Here is a 25,761-nt window from a genome sequence, read left to right as displayed (position 1 = left end):
TTTTGGACAAGAGAAGCAGGCAATCATTTTAGACTGCAGAAGCCCTACCCCTAACACTTGTCTGCGTGCCACAAGGAGCAACACAAAGGAGAAGCAGCAGCAGAAAGACCAGTTTGGAAAGGTGGTTTGGGATGAGGAAAACCAAAATGTGAAAGGATCAGTGAAAAGGATGACTTTCAAGGGTCAGAGTGTCACTGCTGTTGAGGGGTGATTCAAATTGTACCTGAAAAACCTCTTCAGGGCTACAGCTGGTTTGGGGCAGGAGTATTGTCAGGCCATTGCTGCAGAGGAGCAAAATACAGAAATTGGTCCTGATGAATGTGAGCAACAGTAGCAGGCTATCATCTCATGTCCTTCTTTCCCAATAACAAAACTTTGCAATACAGAGATACTAACGGGTAATGATTTTCCTTATCTTCTTGCCAGGTGACTGATAGGGCTTCTTACTCATTTTCCCCTCACTCTGTGACCCTTCCACCAGACTGTCACTTTCTTGGCCTTCCTGGCCTTCTTGTTCAGTTTTTGATATGCAGGAATGCACAAAGCTGCAACCCAGGGAGATTCAGACTGGACATTAAGAAAAAATTCTTTATTGTGAGAGTGGTCAAAAATGGGAACAGGCTTCCTGGAAAGGTGGTTGATGCCCCATGCCTGTCAGTGTTCAGGAGGCATTTGGACAATGCCTTCATTCATATGCTTTACTTTTGGTTAGCCCTGAAAAGGTCGGGCAGTTGGATTAGATGATCTCTGATGATCTTCCAACTGAACTATTCCGTTCCGTTCCATTCCGTTCCATTCCATTCCATTCCATTCCATTCTATTCTATTCTATTCTATCCATTCCATTCCATTCCATTCCATTCCATTCCATTCCATTCCAAGCTTTGAAAGAAATGATGGCTCTGAGGGACAGTAAGTGGCTTCCCTTGGGAATTGTACTGTAAATCCTTGAGCTTAGGATAACTAACATCTTTTCTATCAGTTAGTTTAATGTAAGATAGGTTTTGTTATAGGGTCCTAACAGGAGTATATTGTTGAATGTTACCAGCTGACTGAAAATTAAGGTGCAAAATACTGTTTTTCCAAAAATCAGAGAGACACCTGAAAAAAATCCTGTGTTTGTAAATTCATCATAAGAAATTACTCCCAGTCACATGGCTCCACATACTGTTTCCAGTGTACATACGGCCCTGGCTTGTGGCCCTCGCAATGGCACTGGAAAACAAGCTCAGGCCCTTCCTGTTAATTTACTTGTGGAGGAGGTTTTTTCCACCAGGCAAGTTCATCTGTCAAGGTGACCTTCACAGCCAACACTGAGCTTCTGCAGATAAAGAATGCCTTGTCAGCTTATTTGTGAAATTCAGTGAAGTGGCTGGCAGCAGGACTCCTGCGAGGTGCAGGCACATTGCAAAACAAAACTCTTCCTACAGGCACTGGGAGGATTTTTCTGTTCCACAGCTTTTGTACGTCAGTACTGCACATTTTGCAATCCGTCTTTTGTCATGCTCTATAAACCCTCTTCTCTTGCCTGTCTGGTTTTCTATCTAAATGGTCTTGGGGTTAAATAGTTTCTTTTGAAAAATCCTTATTCTGTAAATTAATGCCCTCCTCGGCAGATCTAAGACCAAAATTAAATCATAATCAATCACAATTGCAGATAGGAGACTTCACAGATCCCCTGCCAAAGTCCAGGCAGAAGAAGTCGATCTCCAGAGATCTCCTATGAGAAGGTTTAATCTTTCATGGCATTTGAGGAGCTGACTGGGCTGCCTGGCCACGAATGACTATCTTCTTGCTGTCTAAATAGTTGCTTTATAATACATCACTTATTAAGTTTCGGCCATTACCATTTTTCTACCATGAAAAACAAGCCAGATTTGGACCATGTGTGCTTAATATATCCCAATGTTAACATAAAATCCAGCCTGGAGAAGAGCCCCTGATTTTTGCTCGCTAACAGCTGGAATAGATCAATATATAGAGACCCTGGAAATAGCAGTCATGTTTCAGAAGAAACCACCACATGATTATGATCATGCCAGTTTCATTTCTGTGGAATAATTAATCCAACAATATTTCTTCCAGTTCCTTCCTTGTAGTTTTATTTTCATGCTTGCCATATGACATCAGTTAGACAAGTCCTTAAAGCAATTCCCTAGCAGCAGTGACCTGTTAAAACAGAAGACTGTATTTAGAAGTGGGACCAAAATAAAAGGATTTTTTTTTTCAGGAAAAAAAAAAAATGAGTTGGGTTGATCAGACTAATCTACAGAGCATATTTTGAGCCAAGAAAAAAAGGATGCAAAAATCAGAAAAAGATGAAACATTTCATTGCAACATCTTCTAAATGAACTGTTTTGTTTCCAATTTATGCAGATTTAACTTTCAACAGAAAAGTAAAACAAAGTCAAAATCTCTGAGATCAAACTGTTTATTGTTCTTCTGAATTTCTACAGGAAAAGAAAATGGCTTTGCTTCAGATGATGTTTAAATGAAGATTATGTTCAATTATGGGTTTGGCCAAAGCCCTGAAATGTCAGTTATTTTAACAGATAATTGTTTAGGACTGGAACTTACATCCAGATGCAGCAGTGAGCTTAAGCATTTGTCTCATTGTAAGGATAATCTATGTTTTTCTGTAGTCTTAAAATGGAGTCAACAGCAGGCCTATTGTATGTCTTGGCATTTAATTTTAGAAAAAAGAATAGCATGAAGCCACATGTGTCAGAATTTAACTGTTGTATGACGTTCAGTATACCTGCTGAACTATTTCATCCTTTTGTCCCGTATGTAAACTGTATATGGAATTAGCGCAGAGCTGCCTTTGTACTGACCATGAAACAGAGTACTCAAACATGCATAAAGATCCTGGTGCAGTCAGATCTCTGTGTCGTGCGAATCCCCACCAGCATGAGTGGGACACCTGTGTATATGAGTTCACCACTGTTTATTTTTCATAGGACAGCTGTGATTAGGGCTCACCATTGTGCTGACCCAGAAACAGTCAGGAAAAAAAAAAAGTTGAAGCATAGTTTTGTTTATGCCTGGGCTTTTAACTTAAAGATTTGTTTAAATTGTAGTTAAAGAAAATACTGTATTTCGGAGGCAAAACGTGTTAAGTGCAAGGACACTGCAGGGAGAGGCTCACAGTTCTCTTGCTTTCAAGTGTTTCAAGTGTACCTAATGCCCAGTGAGCAGTTATCCACTTGCAGCCTTTAACAGCTCTTTAGAGAGTCCCTCACTGTCCTCTCCTGTTATGGACTGCAAGAGAGACATTTCATCCATCGCTGTGCTGAATTGCTCTTTGGAGGTGACTTTCCTTCCACCAGCTGTCATCCGGAGCCCACGGCAGCACAAACCTAACTCACACGTCCCACTTCAGTGTCTGGTGTTAGACGAGAGGACCCAGCACTTACTGAAACACAGAGAGTGTTTTAATTGCTGACAGCAGCCCAAGGGAAGATACTCTCATTGTGAGTTGCTGCAAGCGAGCTGGCCTCTGCTTCCTTCCCTCCTTCCCCCGCAGTGTTTTTCCATACCACACAGGCAGCAAGCAACAAGGGACTTGGTTTGCAAAAGGGAGCCTGCCTTCATATTTACCAAATGCAATGAAATCTCACCTTAATTCCTAGGAAAGCCTAGGTAGGGCACTGTTACCAAGGCTTGCCTAAATCTCATCAGAGAGCAACTTTGGGAAAAGGCAATCCAGTATTGGGAAAAGGCAATCCAGTATTGATATTTATATACATTTAAACTGTACTATACTATACTATATTATTTATGTATATTTAAACTATATTTGAGTGTTTATACAATGCCTAGAATTAAGTATAAAATTACCTTAATTTCTTCATACAGCAACAGCTTAAGGAGAAGCAACAGTGAATCACATTTCTAAAAAGAGGGAGAAGACATCCTTGAAGGAGGGGGGCAACCTTGGGACTATTCAGCCTGGAGGTGGCCTCTGAATGCCTGTAGGAGGTGACAATATAGATGTTTTTGGCTGGAAGGATACGGACTAGTACCACCATGTCGTTTCATGCAAAACAGTAGCTGCCAGGCAGCTGCTGGTAACCAGCAACACCAGCTGGACTTACAGCATGAACAGCCCCATAGTCCACTACCAAACTCGTGAGCCACCCTTTTTCCCTGTAGTTTATACTTTAAAGCATGACCCAACAGTCCCTAAGCAGACCTACAGACAATGGTAAATGACCTGAAGCTTTCAAAATTTTCAAAGATTTACATCATTCTAAAAGCTGACCAGAAGAAACAGAAAGGCAAGATTAAGTCCAGTGTAAAAAAACGAGACAAATTTAACTTCAAGATGAACTGCAAAACCAAACCACTTCTTGTTTTGCTGTTTTCTGTCCCTTCAGGAAAGCTGTGTCTGATTCAGGAAGTCCTTTCCCTTCTCTTTTCCTTTTTTTCTGCCTTTTTTTTTTCTTTCTCTGCTTGTTCTGATTAAATAACAGGCTTTCTTTTCCCCTTACTCTGCTGAAGGGTTTTAGCCATGTGTTTGGAGGAAGTGAAGAATATCAGAAAGCTCGTAACCAGAAAGTCAGCTTTTCCTCCTGTATGTTGAGCTGGAGGAATGATGACAGGAATGCTGCCAGTTTGACAGCTCAGTTTAAGTATTTCAGTGGATAAGTAAAAGTTTGGTGAAGGGAGTTTATTTGACCACCTCAAGTGCTTTCTGTGTTTGAAAGTCATTTCTTGGGCCTCTTTTGACTGCAATAACAGCCTGTGGTAAGGAACTGGTTGCGCATGGGCTCTCTCCCAGCTGCAGCTCCAGGCATCCCTGAATTTTGAGAATTTTTCTAGCTTGTGGCAAAAAGCAATTGTGGGCCACTGTCCGTGCAAAATCTGATGCGTGCTTTTGTGAGTATTCATCTGTGCTTCCCAGTGACCATCCCACTGTAAAAAAAAAAAAAAAAAAAAAAGGCAGGAAAGGCTTCCCCATAAATGTTTGATTTCTTAATAGCTGTACTCTGGCTTGCTTCTCTTTCCTAGCTGGCATTGTGCACTGGGGAGAGCTTCTCATTAATTTACATCTGGCCATTTACGATTTTTTGAGTTATGTTAATGGTAGTGTCTTATATCCCTTTAGCAGAAAACACATAAATTGGCTCTGTCTTTTTCTGAGCCACCCCACAGGGACTCTCCTGAATTACAGCACAGCTAGCACTGATTACTTTTTTTATTTCTCCTCTTAGGAAATGGATAAAAGGTTTTAAGTTCTGACACAAACAGGAAAACACACTAAGAGGATTTATCCTGAAGGCATCTACTCTTTAAATAGCGATGGAGCAGTGTCAGTCTGTTTCCCACAAGGACCAGAACCTCCACTGCTCTTTGTTCCCGCAGCCCTTGTATGACTAGAGGCAGAATATCCTATCACAGGCTGTCAGATAGCTCCCAGAATAAGCAACTTTGTGATCATAGGCTGAGAAAGAGCTCACTGCCACTAGGAGCATGAAGAAGTTGAGTTTCAGAAGGACTCTGCCCTGCTGCTTTAAGGATAGCACCAAGGCTTTATTCTGCTGTGAGGTAAGATTTGCAGAATTTTCTAAATCAATAACTTCTCAGCCTCCCAGACCCTGCTCCCTCCCTCTTGTTTTCTTAAATAAGGAGTGACAGGAGGGGGAGCAAGCTGTCAGAGTTATCACTAGTGGAATTTTCCAGCTTTACCGGGCAGGAAAGGGGGGGACAGAAATAATGATCCACTGCAGAAAAACAACTAGACACAGTGCAAGAGACTGCAGGATAGGCATATGAATGTTTTGTATTGTCTCAAGTTGAAGTAACATGAAAATGCACCTCAAAAAACTATTAATATGGAGACCTCTTTAAGGTTTTATTGACAAGGTGTGTTTCTGGAATATTATACTCTGTTGTACAATTTTCTCCTTACTGTTTATGCTGTTTAAAAATGTATGTCAATGGAATAATGTTCCAGAGGGAGCAGAACCTTTACTTCAAATTGAACTAATCGCGTTTTTCCCCTTTTTTGCTTTTGTTTGACTTGAGGGCAGAAATTTGCCTTTTTCAGCCTTTATCTTTTGTTGCTGTGTAGGTGTCTGTGATATCAATGCATATTTCAGCTCAGTGATATGGCCATAATTTAACTTGCACAACTAGAGGTTTATAGAAACCTAGCTTTAAAGAAAGAAGAAACTTATGATATATCATTCAATGGGAGGAAAGCCAAGTCTGACAGTTTAAGTGATGCATTCATACAGATTACATGGCTAAATGAGCTAAAGTGTTTCTATATTCATGAATACTTTATCCAAATCCATATTTTTCAAACTGTGCTCAAATCTGGCTTGATTCTGTAAACTTGGTAAGCAGGCATTTTCACGTAGCACCAGATTTTTCTAATGGACACTTTCAGTTTGAAGGTGTTTATGTCTGGTAACCACAAAAAAATCCAGTGCAGCAGGGGACTTGGTGGTGAGCAGCAGGTAAAACTATTTGCCTGGTCATGAAAACTGGAAAAATTCAAGGGAGCTGGAATCCAGGACTTGTCCACATTGTTTGGATGAAACTGGAAGCTTAGGTATGTAGTCTAATTAAATGAAAATACAGACAATAGACCATCAATCCAGCACTCGTGGACAGGACACGTAGGAATTCTAGGGAGTTTCTCTCCTGCTGTCTGGCCAGTGTGACACACACATCTCTGCACCTCCAGAGCAAACATCAGGAGTGTTTGAGGAGTTGCATTTAGGACGCTTCTGTTCCCTGATAGCTTGCACACGCTGAAATGGCCAGCGCAACATTTCCAGTTCCAAAGTCCCCCTGCAGTAAAATATCATGAGCCAGGGTCATGACCATTTGACAGAAATAATACTCCTTGCCTTGGGGGAAACTTTTCAAGGATTTCTTACCCTGTTGTTCCCTTTGTATAGGCAGCACAAGGCCTATACTGAAGATCAAAGGGAAGTCACAAATGGCACAAGATGCTGCAGAGCAACACAATATGATGATCATGATCCAATATGATGAGTACATAATAGATTTTTGTTGATTTTGATCACGATGAAAGAGCAAGTACTTTCTTTTTACCATGTCAGACACAAAGTCTCACAGAAAGGAAATCTAGGCAGCTAACATCCCAGGAGATTTGACTTTTGCTAGCTAGGTTCTTGACTGATTTGTTTAGAAAAAGAGAAGCAAATCAGCAGGTTGATTGTGAAATTTCTACTGTATGATTAAAATCCTAGCATTAAGAGATTTTATTCAGCAAAGAAAGTGTCGTCAGGAGCCACAGATCTGTTCTGTCAGGTTGGAAGAGAGGGCTTACTGACATCAGGGGCAGTGCCCAAACTGCCTTCTGTGATTTTGTGACTTCTTTTTCATATGTATGGAAGAATTCTGTGGGGTCTCCCATCACCGTTTTTGCTCCTGATTGTTCTCAATGAAAGTGATCCTGTCCATGCAATGAAAGGACAGCTAACTCCTAGGCACTAGGACATTTTCAGGCAGGGCTTTGCAGTGCAATTGAAAAGTGATTCCTAATTCAGAAAATTTCTGAGAGACACAGAAATGTAGATGGTTCTAAACAGCTACAAATTCTCTGCTGTTGATGTTGTTTCAAGGTAATGACCAAATTCTGATGAAAATGAACCTAGCAACAGTAAGCAATAATATAATTTCTTCAAGTTTTAATCATTCTTTCATAAAAAGTCTCTTAAAATGCATTATTTTTGAAAACATTTGGTAGTGAACTATGCATAAGTGATCATAATGACATATCAGCCTCTTAATTTGTTATGTCTTTCTCCTACCCAAGAGTCCAATGACTTTGAATATCAAAGTCTGTCCCATTTTTATCTTGAATTAAGCTTCCATTTAGCAGCCAGTCTCATGCCTTATGAAATATTCCATTCCATGTGTTATACGGCTTTTTCACAAAGGCTTTTAGGAGATTGCTAAAATATTCCTTCCCTTTGTTCCAATCTTTGTTGTGTATTCATATATATATATATTTATTTATTTATATGTATGTATCCATATATATGTATAATAAACTTCTCTTTAGGGTATTGTGTGTGTATTTCATAAAAGAAAGCACATTACAATACAAACAAACTGACTTTATGGTGGTCTTGCAGAAACTCCTGCCAAGCAAAAGAATAAATAACAGCTGTTTTAATCAAAGCCAAATTTAAAAGATAAAGCTTGAATTTAAGTGACCAAAATCCCAGAAAATTGGGTGAACGTAATGCCCACAGAAAGAGATAATGAGTCTAATGGTATGCAATGAAGTTGAAGGCAAATTTTCATACATCTCTGTGACTTAAAATCCTAAGTGTCACCTTCAAAACCAAGTTTGAATGCAGAAGTATTTACTCTAAGTGTAAGTACATAGGGTGTGTGCTCTAAACTCTTCAATTGTTTCTGAAAATGAGAGTTAGGTGACTGCCCCCCTTAGTCTCTTTTAGATGCATAACCTGTAGTCACCTGGAAGACCAAAAAAGATACCAACCCAAGCAGTGGCTGAACACCAAGCAAGGATACCAACTGAAACCAAAGAACTAGAGTTATAAACATGATTATTCCCTTATTTTACTGAAAAGCTATCTAGTGTCTCTGTTTTGGATTAAACATGTGAAGAAGTGTTAGCCTGTTCAAAATCCTGTGGAAGCATTTTGAATCAATTGTAACTGATGTAAATATAGCGCTTGACTGGAAATATTCCAGAGTGAGAGAGCTACAACAGTTCAGCCAAGATGCATTATATCAAAAGCATGGATAAGTAATTCGGTGTCCTCGTGGGAAGGATAGCATTACAGCTTCACAACATTCATAAAGTGCCTGTGTTGTGAAAGATCTAATGCGATCATTAAAAGATGGATGAATGCCCTGTGAATCTTCACTTCCTATCATGGATCATGGCTCTTATCTAGGCAGGAGTGGGAAGAGGAGTATGTATTCATGATGACAGAGGACACAACAACAGCTTAGTTGTACTCATTTGACGTGAGCATATGAGCTTTCAAACATGATTTACTATGTTTGCATAGCAATATTAATTACTTTTTAAAGGTTATCCAGCCAAGAATATGTACAGGGTTGACAAAGCTCATCTAGAAACTTCAGCCAAGCTCTGTAGGACTTACAGAAGATTAGCAGTTCTATTAGTCACAGTGTACCAGACTTTTAAATCATGAACTATCTTTCGTACTTATAATCCTCTTCAGTGGCAAAACATCTGTGTGATTTTAGAGATACCACTTCACCTTCATCAGTAATTCTTATCTGACAACTTCTTGGTGCTCCTGTTATGATGAATTAGCACTTGCCCATATTGTTAATTAAATGCCACAGGGGGTAGCTGTTACCAAATTCTTGATCCTGCATCTATCATCCACCACATGATGTTTTTTGACATCTGGGTTCAGATTCCCAGCTGTGACTGAGGAGCTCTGAACACAGACGAAGAAGTAATTCTCCAAAGTCCTTTTTCCACTCTCCCAAAAAGAGTTGGTGCAAGCCCAGTACAGCTTAGAAGAAGTGAGAACGAACCAGTAACTGTCAAAATAGCCAAGAGTAATACCTTCCTGTAATACATGATGTTTATTAAAGGTAGTACATCCTGGCATGGTTCTGGACCATCTTGCATTAGTACTTCCCAGGAAAACATGAATGGACATTTTGTACCTCTGTTAAGATGCTTGAAACTAAGATAATAGTGTCCATCTATATCTTCTGTCTTGAAGACTTCCTTTCAATGAGGGCCTATTTTCCTCAGAAATTTCCAAGGTCTACATCTTACTTCCCCAAAGTCAGTATTAAGAGACATGAACTTCCAAACCTTATACATAAAAGTCATTTGCCTGGTTTCAGCAGGGCTGCTTGTAGGATTCAGAATTATTCAAATCACCAAAGAACTGCAAATGAAGCACCATATTTTGTAAATATTACTAGTCTCTAGCTCCAACAGCTTCAGGAACTGCAATGTATTCGAATAGCTAGCTTTGAAATACCTGGTATGTTGCAGCTTCCCTCAGAATGTTTATGGATGAAATATATGTGATAAACCTCTAAAATAAAATAAGCAGGAGAAAAAAGAAAAAAAAGAAAAAAAAGAAAAAAAAAGTAGTTGAGGGAAACCAGAAAGATGCTGTATACCATGAGCTGGTATTCCATTTAAAAGATGATTTTTCTTATTCTGTTATTTGCTTTTTTTATAGACATTGTAGAGAAGTGTAACCTAGTCAAACATTTCCAGCTCTCACTGGAGTCCAAGGTGTTTGGAAGCATCACTGATTCTTTTGGCTCTTTACATAGAAAGGTCATTTTTTTTCACAGTCACATAGTACAAACATTCAAACAAATTAGAAAAATACCATTTTAAATTCAGGGTGTTACCTTGACTATTCCCATGAAGATGTTCCTTCTCTCTCTTTATCATGAACCTAGAAACCACTTTAAGATCACAGAAAATCTTTTATACCTCATTGATAGGAACTCTATAACGGAAGTATAAGAAAATGTGGTTGTTTTTTTTTTCCTTTCACTTTTCATTCTTATGTTGAAGTCTGGAGAATACAATAAAGTAAACTTGATTTTGTAGTCAATTGTTTCCCCTGCAAATGGGAATGTCTGTTGTTTGGAGAGCTGTGATCTTGTACTTGGTGTTCCCTGGCTGTTGGCTTTATCTCCTTCAAATTTACCTTACATTCTTCAGCTTTGCTCTGTCCTCTCTTCTGGTTATATCTCCCATCATCTCACCATGACCCTTCACTGTACAGATAATGTTATCAGACTTATCTGACAACTCAAGAGCTTCCTGCCAACACTTTTCTGTGCCTACATTACAAATGAAAATTCTCTAAACAAATCTCCAACAGGAGTCTACTACATCCTTTTCTTTAAATTCAGCTTTGTCTTTATGCTTGCACAGTTATGCTTATACAGGCATTGATGCCCCGATGGGAAAGGTTACCAAACAATATATCATTTAATTATAATGTGAATGAAACACCCTAAATTTTTGAACACAAAGAAGACAAGTGAATTAGTGAGAAATTAGGTGTTCATTGTTTGCCTCGCAAATGTTGGTCAAAAACCTGTTGTAATATAGCTTACTTTTTATGGTTTAAAGATGAAACTTCCATTGGCTTCAACAGAGTCATAAGAATTTACCTCTGTTAATATGGCCTAGCTGTTTGGGATTTTTTGGTCATTTATTTTTTTAGAATGCAAAGTATGCTTTGACTCTGAACTTTTTTTTATAAATATTTAGAACTAGTTGGAGAGAGATGCTGGTGCGTGACTTTTCCTGATAAGGAAATATGACTGTCAAATACCATTGGAGAAAGATGGGGGAACACACCCATCAGCTGCAGTCTCCATCCCTTGCCTGGTGTGTCAGGTCCCCCCTGTGCTGCACTGGTATCTCTTCCATGCGGCTGCGTGCAGAGAGCCCTTCTCAGATGCTCTCCTTGCTCCACCTCTACTTGAGGTTCTCACCCAGCCCAGCAGCACTCACCTTCTCGAAAACGGAAGAGGTAGGGAAAGAGGAGGGTTTGGGGATGGCTGCAGGTGGATTGAAAGGGAGATAGCGGTAGCAATGAGGCTTCATTTGCCTCAAGTCATCCAGAATAAAATCACAGACTATTTTGGACATTAACAAAAGCAATCAACAGGCAACACACTGAAAATCTACTTTTCTGTATTTTCTACATTAGCTGATATATAAACATTGTTCTTCAGATAAAAATAGGGACATAGTGCTTTGAGATAACTCTCCCAGATACCTCATCAACACTTTTTTATTAAGCACTCTTTAACAAAAGAACAGTCTCTTCAGCAAATTTGGGACTCTTTCCAAAGCAACTCGTATAATCGTTACAAATGTGCTTGAGTGGCGAAAAATAGAATTATGCACACATCTTGATTTGTATTTGGCTACAATATTTTCCAGCAAATTTTTCATTCCTTCTCACTGATTCAGTGTGCCGCAAAGTACAATACACTATGGAAAATACAGTCCGAGTGTTCAGAATTGCCTGACAGCCAACCCAGAGCTGCAGAGAAAAATTTAAATGGTGAGAAGTAAATTTGTTCATGCAATTTTTGTAATCTGTAATAACTTCAGCATTAGCAGTACCACAAAGAAGGATGTTCTGAGTTTAACATAAGGGATAAATTAAACCAGTGAGGTTGTAAAAGTTTATAGCTATCTGAAAATCTGATCCAGGATGTTAATAGTGACAATGTGAAGTTGCTCCACACTCTGATGAAAGATTTAGCAGTATCTTCCCAACATAAACATTGTTTTTCAATAAAATAACTTTAAATGTTTAGCTTAAAAAATTCAAGGTATTTCAGCATTTCAACATTACTTCAGTCCAGTCCTGTGAATACTAATTAGTATGGTGTTCAAAATGTTTTCTGTGGATTGCAGGGTAACTGATAAAAGTCATGACCAAAATGTAAATGAATACATTAGAGACATTCATATTTTGTAGCTTAACCATCTCCCCCCATACAAATTAAAACATTTAAAGAAAATACACTGTCTTACGAAAATAAGTACAGCTTGTTTGCTTAGTTCCTGAAGCCTTCAAAAAAAAGCATTTACTTAAAAGCGTGCATTAATTATAGGAAGGGACAGAGCAACAACTGGAGTTCACTGAAAGCAAAGCACATGGAAAACTTCAAAGACATTTTGCATGACATCAAGCTCCCATTTAGTTTACATGTTCACTCTCTGGAAGTATCTGCCTCCCTTCTTTGGTTATATTAGGGGCTTAAAGAGCTTACACTTGCAATGTATGTAATCACATTAGAAGCCTTCCAATAGATAGTATGGTCTAGTTCTTTATGCTGTTTGCTTAATTCAGCTAAAATGACTGCATTTGTCTCTTGAAGTGCTTCAGAGAGACAAAGTCCTATAAATACTCTGAGCTCATTAACGATAATAATCATGCTGGTTGAAAGGATAGGTCCTTTAATAATGCCTAAAGTAAAAATAAGTAAATATTCTTCCACAGTTACCACATCGATGTAGGCAACATTAGGAGGTGTACTGAGAGCTGTAGCAAGTTTGACCCCTTATATTTCAGTGCTTTCTTCATGACTGACAAGTATTTTCATATTTCTTTTTCTTTAGAATATCTAGTTTGCTATTTTAGAGCCAAAAGTCTCTTAATGCTGTCCATTTTACATCCCCTGTGGGTTTTAATTGGTTTGCTTCTTTAATTGTTGGATGATTTAAGCTTCATCTGAGTTCTCAAACCTGTATATTTCCTGTAGTTTTAACTGTATCCAGTTGTTTTGTAAATAATGAGTCTGGCTAAGTGTGAGTTGTTGACAAAGGCTTATCAATTTTATCGTGAGAGAAGACCCCTAGTCTGCACACTGCCCCACACCCTCCTAACCTCCTTAGCATTTGTAGTTGCACATGCACACATGCATAGTGGCCTGACATACTCCAGTGGGCTTGAGATGATGTGATCCTCCGGGAGTGCTTACACAGCTGTTGCTTACCTTAGAAGTGACACTGCCAGGGCAGTAGGAAGCAAAAGAGAAATACAGCTTTTCCACAGCCTTTTGTGAGAGTTTCCTCACTGCCACAGACAGCTGTCTGAGGACGAACCATGTGAATGTAGCAAAGAATATTGGCCTTGGTGCAGTATCCTAATTTAGATAGGATCTAATGCAATTGTGCTCCCCCTTTTCATTTTCATTCATGCAATTCTGCTTCATCTTCCCTTGCTACCTGGGGTAATACACTAGGTATCTGCTTGCACCCAGCTGCAGAATGAAATGTGTCTGCCTTATCCTTACCATACAGCTTAATCAAGCACTTCATGCCAAGGACTGGTATCTTATAGTAGTATATTCAGGGTCATCATAGATCTTGATTTCAAATTCTGCCCAAGTCAAATCTGAAGGGTTTGCCTTGGATTTTGGGGTGCTCAGCTACCTAGAAGTCACTCTGGATGACTGCCAGACAGATGGAATTTCTAGAGCCATCTACTCAATATGAGTAGATGAACAATATATTCAGTGCATGGGCATTGAGCCCAACGCTCCTGGAGGTTCTGATCAGCACTAAGGTGTATGTACAGTGAACTGACAGATTCACTGGGTTCAGTGTTCAGACACAAAACATTTGTACTATACATGCACAATAGATCAAATATTTTCTGGTAGCGTGGGTTGTACTAAAACTACGGTACGTGGCCCATGTGCATATGTTTCTTCCTCAAAAACCTTGGTCTGCCCTAGATATGTGGATTTGTTTCATAAAAAAAAATTAATTGGGTTTAAGCAAACACCAACAGAACAGAAGAATTTGTCACATTTAACAACAGAAATGTGTTAGAAATTTTTACGATGTTTAAACTGGCTGCACACAACCACAACTTTGGCCTGCTGTAGGTCATGTCTAGATGGATTTTATCTTGTCCATACCTATTGAAACTTACATCTATTATATTCTGCCATGATCTGCTAAATCTTAAGAATTCAAAACTAGTGTATCATGCTGCCTCTTAATCTATAAGAAAAGAATTCTTTTCCAATTCACTTGGGAAAAAAAAAAAAGGGGGGGGGGGGGGGGTAACAGAACATACTCTTGTTAGTGTTAATCATTTGGGAATCCCTTCTGCCCTTTAGAAACAGCCTTGTTAGGACAATGAAGACAAAATAGAGTCACTTTCAGATTTTGACAGACACATTGAAACTATGTAGTGCACATAGTTCTCAGTTGCATCAAGCCAGCTCTGAAATGATGTGATTGCCAGTGTGGAGGGGAGGTCTGGGTCATGTCCCCAAAGGTCATCATTGCCAGCAGGCAATACCTAGAAAGTATACTCCCGCACTCGCCTAGCTCAAAGGGTCTGATTGTGAGAGCCCCCACACTGACACGCACAAACAGAGAGAGATTCTTCTGCAATCTCCATGCTCAGCCACAGAGCAGTCACAATGTGACCCTTGTAGATGGGGGACTTCCGTGCCACTTATGAAAATGTTGCGAAAGAGAGCTGAAGAAGCCAAGGTGAAATGCATTTTTAAATGCTGGCAGGTAACACTGGTGTGTGGACTTTATAGCTGAATGTCCTGACTCCTGCTACTACGTTGCAGGTGAGTAATGAATAAATAAATGAAACTCTTTTAAGTATAGCAAGTCCTTTAAATCTTATAAGTCTTTTCTTTATTATGCCTTTAAGTCTTAATGCTAGTTAAACAAGTCCCTTTGGTCAAAAAAAAAATGCTTGTGGAGACAGAAAAGGATCTTTAAAAATAAAATGAATAGTTAACAGAAGTATATTTTGTAGAATGTTTTGTAGAATACAAAGACATACCAAGTACTGAATTCATGTGTTTCCAAGTCTAGCTGATATAGTAATGTGATAACTCTGTGTAATAACTGTTTATTTTCAAACCCGGCTTTGTAACGAAGCAATGAGTTAATATGATTTTGGAGTTCTGTTAAGCAACAGGATGAAAACATTATTACTGAAATTAAGTTGTATTTTTCTTCTCACTCTGTTGCAAGAGAGGCTCAGTGACACTTCAGGGAAATCAATGAGCATAATATGTTACATATTTGCTATGCTAGATGTTAGAGAAAGAAAGGTAAAACTTAAGGGTCCAACTTTCCTAACATCTGCAAAATAATCAGAAAAAGAAGTACGCAGATGGAGTTGGGGGGATATTGTCTGAGATAGACTCCTCTCTGTAATTAGATGCCACTGAGCACAAAGCAAGCAGACAGCAAACAGCACTGGATCTGGGTCGCAGGAAGGAACCAGAAGACGAGAGATTTGGGGGAAGAGTGCTGCCTAAAAACAAGTCATGAACTGTGAACAAAGATACCATTTCCTCCTTTGCCTACAGCTTGTACATGTTAAAAAAAATAAAAAATAAAAAAGGAAATATTGGTACATGATTGCTTCATAAAAATTCAGAACAGACAAAAATGTTCATAACAAAAAGGAAGAAATGTTTTTTTTCTTTCTCAATGCAAGGTAACATCCCTTTTTTTACATTTGGGAAAAGCTGAGCAGAAATAGAGTAATTATTTTTTGTCAAAAGTTTAACGTCCCTTTTTTTACATTTGGGAAAAGCTGAGCAGAAATAGAGTAATTATTTTTTGTCAGAAGTTGGTGAGTCGTTATGATAAACTGAAAAACAGAAAGACTGGGGACAGAAAACTGGATGGTACTCTGCCACTGTTGTGTTATGAAGGGGCTACTGACTTCACTGGGCTGACTAGCTACACTGATAGAATGATTGCAATATGAATCGGTAGCTCTTGGTGTTAAAATGACCGGGAGAATTTACTTTCTTCACCTTCCCTACTCCTGTAAATGCATCTAATTATGGTGAAGCAGGTTCAGAACCTGCTGAATGGAGTGAAACACGGTGACCCACAAGAGTTAGATGTCCTGTCTTTGTGTAAACAAGGATTAAATACTAGTTTTAACTACAAGGTGTCTTTATTGCTCCTCATCTATTTTGTGGATTCTTTACCACACATTACTTAATTAAACTGAAAACATAAGCCTAGCTTTATCATTAGTCAGCCTGGGAGCAATCATTAGGTGTCACCGAACCAGCTCTTCATGCGGTTTGACTAACCTTTGCTTTGGGGATAGGATAAGAATTGCTCATTGGATTTGACATGGCTATCCCAAAATCAATGTGTGCTGTCAGACCCTGAGAAGCTCACTTTTACGTGATACACAGAACATAAAATGTAAGTTCAGTAGGCCTGCTTTGCTATTGCATTCCATCAGCACTGCAAACACAACACCAGTGCAAACCTGGAGTCACATGGTGTGGAATCAGCTTCCTTGTGCCCAGTGGAAATACCCAGGTTTGCAAAAAACTTTCCATGGAAAGCCCTCTACACGATAGCATCATGTTTCTCCTTACTCGCACTCTTTAACTCTTTTTTTCTGTGACCAATGCCCAGCAATAGAGGTGTTTTTTTGATAACATTGGCCATTATAGTATACTTTTGACTCTTTTCAAGTATTTGTGTTTGTGTGTTGGTATTTTTTTTCTTCTATTTGCATCCTGAAAACAGTTTCAGCTCATTCAGTGGAGTCACTGTAGTTCTGTTTCATGTTTTAAGATTCATCCTTTTCTCCTAGCATTTTCCATCTAGGAAGCCAGGATCTGAGATCCCTTTTGTATTGAATTTTAGTCAGCCTTCCAGATTAGCTCACCACTGCATCTGTGTGTGAGGGAGCAAATGAAATGGAGCATGAACTTCGTGATTGGTACTTGTCTAGCAAGACTGCTGTTCAGACTTTCTGTAAGAACAACACTTGGCTTAGTAGAAAAAAATATATATATATTACCCTTGTAAATGTCTATACAGACACTGAGGAAAAGGACAAACAAGCCAGAAAGCCTAGAGGGTGAGAAATCTATTGGGAGCACAGGTTTTCTGCTGCCAGAGTTCCCAGGTGACAGGCAACCTGTGCTTGTTGAGCTGTTTCTGAGACAGGCTTGCTCAGTCAGTGCTCATTGTGTCCTTCAAGAATGAATTAAAAGCAGTGAAGAATATGCTTTGCTTCCTTAGTAGGATTTTTTTTTTTCCTGAAACTGTTTTTAGCGGCTTTGGTTGGAGGAAGTGGAGACAACTACCATTATCACATAAAAGAAAGACCACTTCCTCCAGCACAGAAGCTCCAGGTATATGGGTCAAAATGGCAGCTGGAGATCTTTTCAAACAAGTCAGTTTTTAATAGCAAGACTCGGAATAATTGGAGAAGGTTTGTACCAGACCAGTGGGAAGCAAGGTTCAGTTGTTTACCAATAAGGATAAAGCATCTCTGCCTGATCTTTCTTGTTACGGGAATTTCACACAGTGTGATTTTATCTGTACTGAGATAACAAGTCTCAGATATGAGGTTCTCAGGAGACTTTGTTCAGTTGATTTTCCAAATAAGCTCCATACTTTTAATATTGTTGTAAATGCATGTTGATTACCCGGTAACCTTAGACGTATTTGGTAAAGCTGGTTGTCACAGCAGTTGTTGCCAGGCTACATGGTCTGTTTTGCATTTAGCTTTTTGGTATGGTAATATTACAAAATAACATACTCACTGTGGGGAGAAAAGAAACAACCCACAAAGCCTCTTTCATCCTAATATGGTGAAATAAAAAGCATTGGTTTGAGTTAGCTGAAGTGCTGATGGAGTCAAAGCCCAGGGATCAGTCTGGTGTGGTGCCCGAAGAGCACAAGGGTCATGGTCAAGACTCACACTGGGAGGGCAGGAAATGTTTAAATTCCCTGACCATGACTAAATGATGGGAGGCAGCAATGCTGTGAGGGAAAAAGCCCTCTTCTCATCCCAGCACGCCTTCGAATCCCGCATGGTGAGAGCGTTTCTTCCTGTGAGTGCTGCTGCAGGAGCTCCGGGCTGCGCTATACAGCAGATGGGTGGACTTGTTTTAACAAGCATTTAGAACAACACTAATATCGGTTACCCAGTGGGCAGCAGCCTGGGGTTTTCGGGCAGAGCCCTGGGCTACAGAGGAAGCCGAGGAGGGACAGGCTGTAGCGGGAGGTCAGCACCCACCACCCGCCTGACATCAGCCCTTGCTGTAGGCTCTCTGCTTGTACAGCACGGGGTGGAAAGGGGCCCCAAATGTCTCTGGAGTGCCAGGAAGCTTTGCCTTTTTCCTTATTTGTGTTCGCTATCACCTCTTAAACAAAGGAGCGCAGCTTTTCGTAGCAGTGAGTGATTGGCTGGTGGGAGCTGTTTCCCCGTCCTGGCCACCTCCCGGCTGAAGGCACAGAGTTTTCCCGGTTGCTTCTCAGGGGTTAGGCTTCTCCTAACTAAGACCTCTGCTTAGGGACACTCGGCACAGTATTAACTCACGATATCTGAGCGCTGCAAAGCTTGAAGTTTTGTTTCCTTGCTGGTGGTGATGCAAGGAAGGCAGAAAAGCAAACCCAGAAAACAGAGGTCCCACAACCTCCAGCAGCGAACTCCAGCAGTTAGGGTTTATCAGGTACCTTGGTCACATGAGGCTTCACAAACAAACACCAGCTGAAGATCTCACGTCTCCCCAGCGGGAGAGCTCCTCGGAAAGCACGCCAATAGCTTTAACCACATTTGTGTCGTAAATTCTTCTCGTATTTGGTGACTGGGGCTTGTCCTAATTAAAACAACAAGAGTTTCAGTAATGTGTTTAAAAACAGGCAGTCATTTGCTGTTTGTGAGGAAATAAGAAAAAAAAAAAAAAAAAAAAAAAAAAAAAAAAAACTGAAGATGGTACCTCTTTTTCTGGGGGATATTTGTCTCCATAGCACAACAGCACATTTTATTCTGCTGAAATATTGCCACTTGTCTGAAAGCTTTGCCTGTCTGCAGCCAGCTAGCAGCACGTGGGCAGGTTTGGCAACCAAATTGTCCACATCACACCCCCCTGTGTTTGGAAAGAGGCAAAGGCCTGAGCTTTGCTTTCATCAAGCACTGATAACATCAGAGAAGATGGATTTGTTGTGCTCCATTGTATCCACTGCAACTTCCCAACCTTGGGCTCAGACCTAACGCATAGAGAATTGCCTGGGACCACCCAGATGATGGGAAGAGGCTCCAGGAACCTCAGGAAAGCAGGCAGCCCTTCGCTGGGCAGGGGGGATGCAGCAGCAGCCATGCAAACAGGGAAAAGCATGTCCAGTTGGCTTCATTAAATAACACAATGTTTGTACATCCATTATGAGACCTTGGACAAGAGGGGAAACACTGAGAAGGAAGTGTCTTTTTCTTTTTTTTCTTTTTTTAATGGAGTAAAAGTAATGTCTGTGGTTTTAAACAAAGGGCTGTTGGCAGGATGATGCCATAAAGGAAAGGAAGAGAAAGGGAAACCATATTTGAATTAATTCAGATAAGTGAAGGCCAGAAGAGCTTATGACATAATTTTCCATTAATTCATGTAGTCTAGCTCTCTGCCATAATTATGTTACCTCCTGACTCCTTTGTTGGTTGGTATTACTGTTTACTGTAATTACTGTAATTACGCTTACAAAAGCTGCTCATAGTATTGCTGTTTTAATAATGTGAAAAAACAACGTTAGACAAGACTTTAGTGGTGGGTATTTCATAAAATTTTCTATGAAGTTGTGTAACTATCTTCAGCTGTAAGAATTTACAATGGGAAAAGACAAAAACAAAGGAACAAGAATCTAATTTCTTGGTTTACTAAAAATCCTAAAATAATTCAAGGAAAGGAATCCTTATGTTGAATCATAACTTGAAATTTGATTTTTAGTGAATCAATTTTCTTTAAAGCTTAGATCAAAACCTTCCATTTGGCCTGAAACATGATTTCAAAAACAAATTTTGTTAAAATTTATTTTAATTTCATTTAAAAAAAAAATGAGTTATTTTAAATAGGATTTTCAAACAGAAAAGGTAACTATTCTTCTGAATTAAAGTATTTCATGTGTATTTTTTTCTTTATAATATGCACAGTTACTGAAGTCAAGATAAGTTTGTAAAATATTTCAATGTTCCCAAGTCTAACTACTTTTCCCCGAAGAAGTTTTCACTGAAGAATTTCAACAAGTAAGCAAAGAAAGGAAGAGAAAGAAAGAAAAACTGAGACACAAAAAAGTTAAAATATTTTCTCATTGCCTCATTAGATGGGTGGCAGAGTTAGGAAAAGAAATTGAATATCCTGAGTTCCCCTCTAGGGTGTAAACCACTAAAAGTCATTAAAGAGATAAATTGTTAGATGCAAAACAAATTTCAAGTCATAACTGTTATGAGCAACAGAGATCATGAAGACCACCAGAACTGTACATATTGCCTCCAACATCTTGTTCCTGCTTTATTGGTACAGCTATATTTGAAGCCCTAGTTGCACATCTTGTCTACATGCTAGAAAAAAGAAAAAAGAAAAAAAAAAGTATATTTATTTCCTATCTCCCTCTCTCTTTTCAGAAAATCTCTTCCTCGCTGCCGAAGAATTAACAGGATGCTTTCCAATGAGTCCACGCCTCCTCCTGCATTCAGTCGCTCCAACTCTCAGGCCTCCATGGACAGCACCTCCATGGAGGACTTCTGGTGTGAAGTGGAGAGCATCAAAGAGAGCAGTGAAGATGGGCCTGAAGAAGCAACGCTTTTGGAATTCAAACCTGCTGATGGTAAGCACGTGAACACCACTTCTTCCTCACACCTTGGCTTTGCCTTGTCTGATCAGTGATGCCCTGATCTCCTTCCCACCCAGTATGAGCAAGATTAAAATACAGACTAGTTTGAGCCAGAAAAGAGAGGCAATAAATGAAAACTTTATCTCCAGCATTAAATAATCTAAACCAAAGGCTAAAAAGGGAGCAAAAAGTTCATTTAGTATATTGGAATTTTCCACTTTCTGGCTTTTGGTAGGATATAAAGCAGAAGTTATGAAAGTCTTGGAGTAATTTTTGGTTAGATATCATTTGGTGCTATCAGAAATTTGATAACTGCCTGTTTCTCTGAGATTGCCCAATGTAGATGTAATTCAAGGAGAGGTTAGAAATGAGTTTGAATACACAGATGCCTATGTCGTTCAGCCTCTTCACTCATTAAAATTCATTGATCACTTACAAAAATTATGCTGAAGGTATTATTACTTCATTCTGTTCCCTTAACATTTTCACCTCTCCTTTTTCATAATGTATTTGGAATAACATGCAATAATTTGCATTAGCTAGTTGTTATGCAGTTATGTGTTAGATGATTTGATAACATCTGGAACAGCAGTTCTCAATTTTTTTCCAGTTACGACCCCACTTACAAATGCATTATATCGTGCAACACAAAATAACAGCTCCTACTATAGGGTGAAACTGAATTTCTTCTGGGGTCATGACCCACAGATTGCTGCAGCCCTTTTGTGATCATGACCACGAGCCTGGGAATAACTGAGCTAAGGATAGATTTTGAAAGAATAGTGTATTCTTTCCATGCAATTAGTAACATGAGTGACGGTGTATTTTCTTACCTTTACATGCAATAGGATGTCATTCATTCTGCTACCAGGAAAAAAGTTGAAAAGGGGGAAAGGGTGCTACTTTACTCAGCAACCAAAGTGTAACCAGTCATGATAAGTACCCTACACAGGGGTATCTAGCTCCAACTATATATTGTTCCCATGGGGAATACCTCCAACTCACTAGTTCCAGGTAGAGCTCTCTTGGGAAACCTCTGTTTACCAAAAGTCGCAGTCTGCTATGAGGGCCACGATCTGTCAGCTTAAGTCTAAACTGCACTTCTTTGTGATGGTCTGTGGTCTCATAAAAAGACAGATCAAGGTGTAATATTGAAACTTTTTGGTTATTGTTATAGTAACTCAGAAAAGCAATCTGCCTCAATCAGTTTGACCTTATTGGGGAAAGGTGCCCTTGAGGCTAAAAGGCTCTTGGGTGCACTCGGCAAAAGTATTGCCAGCAGATCAAGAGAAGTGATCCTTCTGCTCTTCTCAGTGCTGGTGAGGCCGCACCCGGAGTGCTGGGCTGGCCAGCACAAGAGAGACCTAGACATACTGGAAAGAGTCCAATGGAGGGTTACAAAGATGTTGTAGGGACAGGAACACCTCTCCTATGAGGAGAGGCTGAGAGATTTGGGACTGTTTGGCCTGGAGAAGAGAAGGCTCAGGAGGGGATCTTAGCAACATGCCTAAATACCTGAAGGGAAGGTGCAAAGAAGATGGAGCCAGGCTCTTTTCAGCGGTGCCCAGTGCCAGGACAAGAGGCAGTGGGCACAGACTGGAGCACAGGAGGCTCCCTGTGAGCACCAGGCCACACTTGTGTGCTGTGCAGGTGGCAGAGCACTGGCACAGGCTGCCCAGAGAGGTTGTTGGGTCTCCTCCTTTGAGATCTTCAGAAGCTGCCTGGACATGGTGCTGGGCACGCTACTTGAGGAGGCGGTTGAAGTAGGTGACCTCCAGAGGTCCCATCCCACCTCAGCCATTCCGTGAAAACTCCTGTCTGATCATGCTCTGCAGCTTGGAAACCCCAGAAAGCTGAGATTGTGAACCTCATGGTGACTCCTTCATGCAGCTGTCAACATGAACAGTCTGTGACTTGTATCCAGTGTCGGGGGAAGGTCGCATATCTGTGAGGTACCAAGCCAGTTAAATTAGCAGGACAAGGCAATACAGGAACCCATGTTCCCAGTTCTCACAAGCTTCTCTGTTGCTCTCATCACTGCTGAACTAAATCTTCACAACAGTGCAAACTGTGCTGCAGTCCCATGTTATCCTTTGTCTGATTATGCCTCATTAAATTACATTGATTTTTTCCACTCTGTCGTGAATTAAAAATGAGACCACAATGTAAACTACAATACATCTCCACACTTCATTTACCTTCATACTGTTGTTTTAAACACATATATATTACATACACCCACACACAACAAGGGAGTGCTTGTACTACTTATTAACTTCAGTAAAATATTCAGTCTGAGATTATAAATCTTGGAAATAATCATGAGTTCTATTAAGCTACTAATAGGATAATACTCCTTGCCAAGGATCAAAACACTGGAAATTGATGTGGAAGTCCCCAGGATAAAATTAAAACAAATATTCGTCACCCTGTTGAGATTTCTTTGAGAGGAAGAGGTGCAGAATCCTTAGGAAGGAACCAACAGGGTGGCAGCAGCCAGGCACCAATGATATTGTCAAAGCCATAATGCTGCTTTTTGCCAGACAACATGTGCAATAGGAAAATATCTGAGCACTTATTCTGTTGACATGTGTAACTAAGGGCAAGAAGAGTAGAAGATCATAATAAATGACACAAGGGATGAAAATGCAGGGAAAGAGGAAGTCATGGGGTGTTTAAGATGGCAGTGACATGCAGAACTCCTTTTAACACTTAGTGTTACAAAGCTGAGATGGTGTGAGTCATTTGGGCTTACATCTGAAATTCAAACAAAGTCACACCTCTTTCCTAGCAGTCTCTAAGTGAAGGAAAAAAAAAAAAACAGAGAGAGAGAGAGAGAGAGAGAGAGAACTACCAGCCAGAGGGAATCCTCTTTATTATCTGTTTATCTTCTGATGGAGCAGAATCAACCAGTGTCAAGACCATGCTGTGTAAGTAGCTACCACTGTAAAAATAATGTTTTGTAAAATGATGTGATTTTATTAGCCCTCATTTAAACCTATTTTCATAAAATTTTGAGGATTTCTAATGCAGGAATTCCTTCTCTGTAATAGTTTTACTCCTTTGGTTGTTGTCGTTATTTCTTAGCCTATTGTCTGTGAACAGTTGGAAAAGGAAATGGAAAAAAGCCAGAGAAAACAAGTCACAGGGGTGGCTGGTAAGCAGGCAGAATTACATGTCTGCTTTACTATTTTTCATAGCATCATGAAAGCCAAGTTTGATTAAAAACTAAATTCTTGGAAAGAATATGTCAGGACAAAAGCCAAAATGAATATAATTAAGAAAATGGAACATGAATGGATGTGGCTAGAACATCAACATACAGAAATGAAAAGAGGGCTTGTTAGAGTGAGGATGGCAGAAGTACTACAGGTTCAAAACTGACAGAGGAGGAAAAGAAACAGCCAGTCATCCTGTCTGTGAATGTGGAAAGTATCTGAGTGGAGACAAGCAGTTTCATGGGATACAGAACTAGTCACACCCCAGTCTAACACAGAGCTGGGTTTTTAGCAGCAGATATTTTTTTTAGAGCTTTGCAAAGAGACAAGGCAATTAACAATGAAGTCAGTGATGGCACATGTGTAAGTTGCTTTCCCTTGCCCCTGCTGACGAGACCTGTAATTTTCCCTTTTGTATATCTAACTGCCAAAGTGCTGTAAACTGGTGTCCATCAATCTGTCTGCAATCTGGTGGTGTCAAGAAGAGGCAATACAGAAAGAGTGGGAATACCAGCCTGCCATTAAGACCAGTTCTGTGAGAGGAACAATGAGCGTATTGACTAGTTGTTTTACAGAACAGTCTGCAAATTAGTCCATTTCCTCTTTGATGTGTTTATTTGTAATACCTTTCCTTCAGTCAAAGCTGGAATACAATTACTGTTTTGATTGCCTTGTCTCAAACAGCATATTGCTGAGCTAGGATCATTCACAAGCAGAATAAAAATGAAGGCCCTTAAAATCTCCTGTGTGAAAAGAGATTTAAAAAGACAATGATTGTTTACTTCAGAAAGCAGATAAATAAAATGTCAATGACAGCAAAATTTGAAATTACAAAATGAGTCAGAGAAGGTAGATTGGAAGTTTCTCCCTGTCCTACAGTGACAGGAAATATTCACTCAACATTACAGTTAGCAAACCAAAACCCAAAGAAAGCAAGCAATGTTTCACACAGTGCATAATCTCACTGTGGAACCAGTTGGGAAGCAGGAATTGAACAGGACTCGATAAGCTATTAGTCACTGGTCTGGGTATCAAGAAACCCTGGGGTGTAGAGTGCTAGCCAGCATTTAACTATTAGAAATTGGATGATATCTAGCATGCAAAGTTAGCTATTTCTGCACATTCCACCGCTGCCTGCCTTCTTTGATACCTACCCCTACTTCCTCATTAGTGGGTGGCTCTGGCTCTTAATCATCTTGTCCAAAACAAGGTATTAGACTATGTGGACATCGACCTTTTCTCAATGTGTCATCTTCATAAAGCGTGTGGTTACTAGCTAGCTGGCTGAGGATTTTTATGCATCTTAAATCTTCTCATCCTTCATGCGGAAACACATTATTGTATTGTATCACTACTTCAGTATTTTTGCTTATTTGAAATGGAATGACAGCTTAATTTT

The 25,761-nt window shown here is 39.7% G+C and overlaps 1 protein-coding gene across 1 annotated transcript in view; it reads left to right on the top strand.

Moving 5' to 3' along the window:
* ARHGAP28 (Rho GTPase activating protein 28) overlaps positions 1-25,761 on the top strand; it is an 81,635-nt gene that overhangs the window by 21,230 nt on the left and 34,644 nt on the right. Inside the window, 1 exon segment of the mRNA XM_040550071.1 lies at positions 20,936-21,138. Within this exon segment, the coding sequence (XP_040406005.1) occupies positions 20,936-21,138 (203 nt within the window).

The sequence above is a fragment of the Cygnus olor genome, chromosome 2 (assembly GCF_009769625.2).
Source record: "Cygnus olor isolate bCygOlo1 chromosome 2, bCygOlo1.pri.v2, whole genome shotgun sequence".
Classification (NCBI taxonomy): domain Eukaryota; kingdom Metazoa; phylum Chordata; class Aves; order Anseriformes; family Anatidae; genus Cygnus; species Cygnus olor.
The sequence above is the reverse complement of the archived record's forward strand: the minus strand, read 5'-3'. Positions and strand labels throughout refer to the sequence as shown.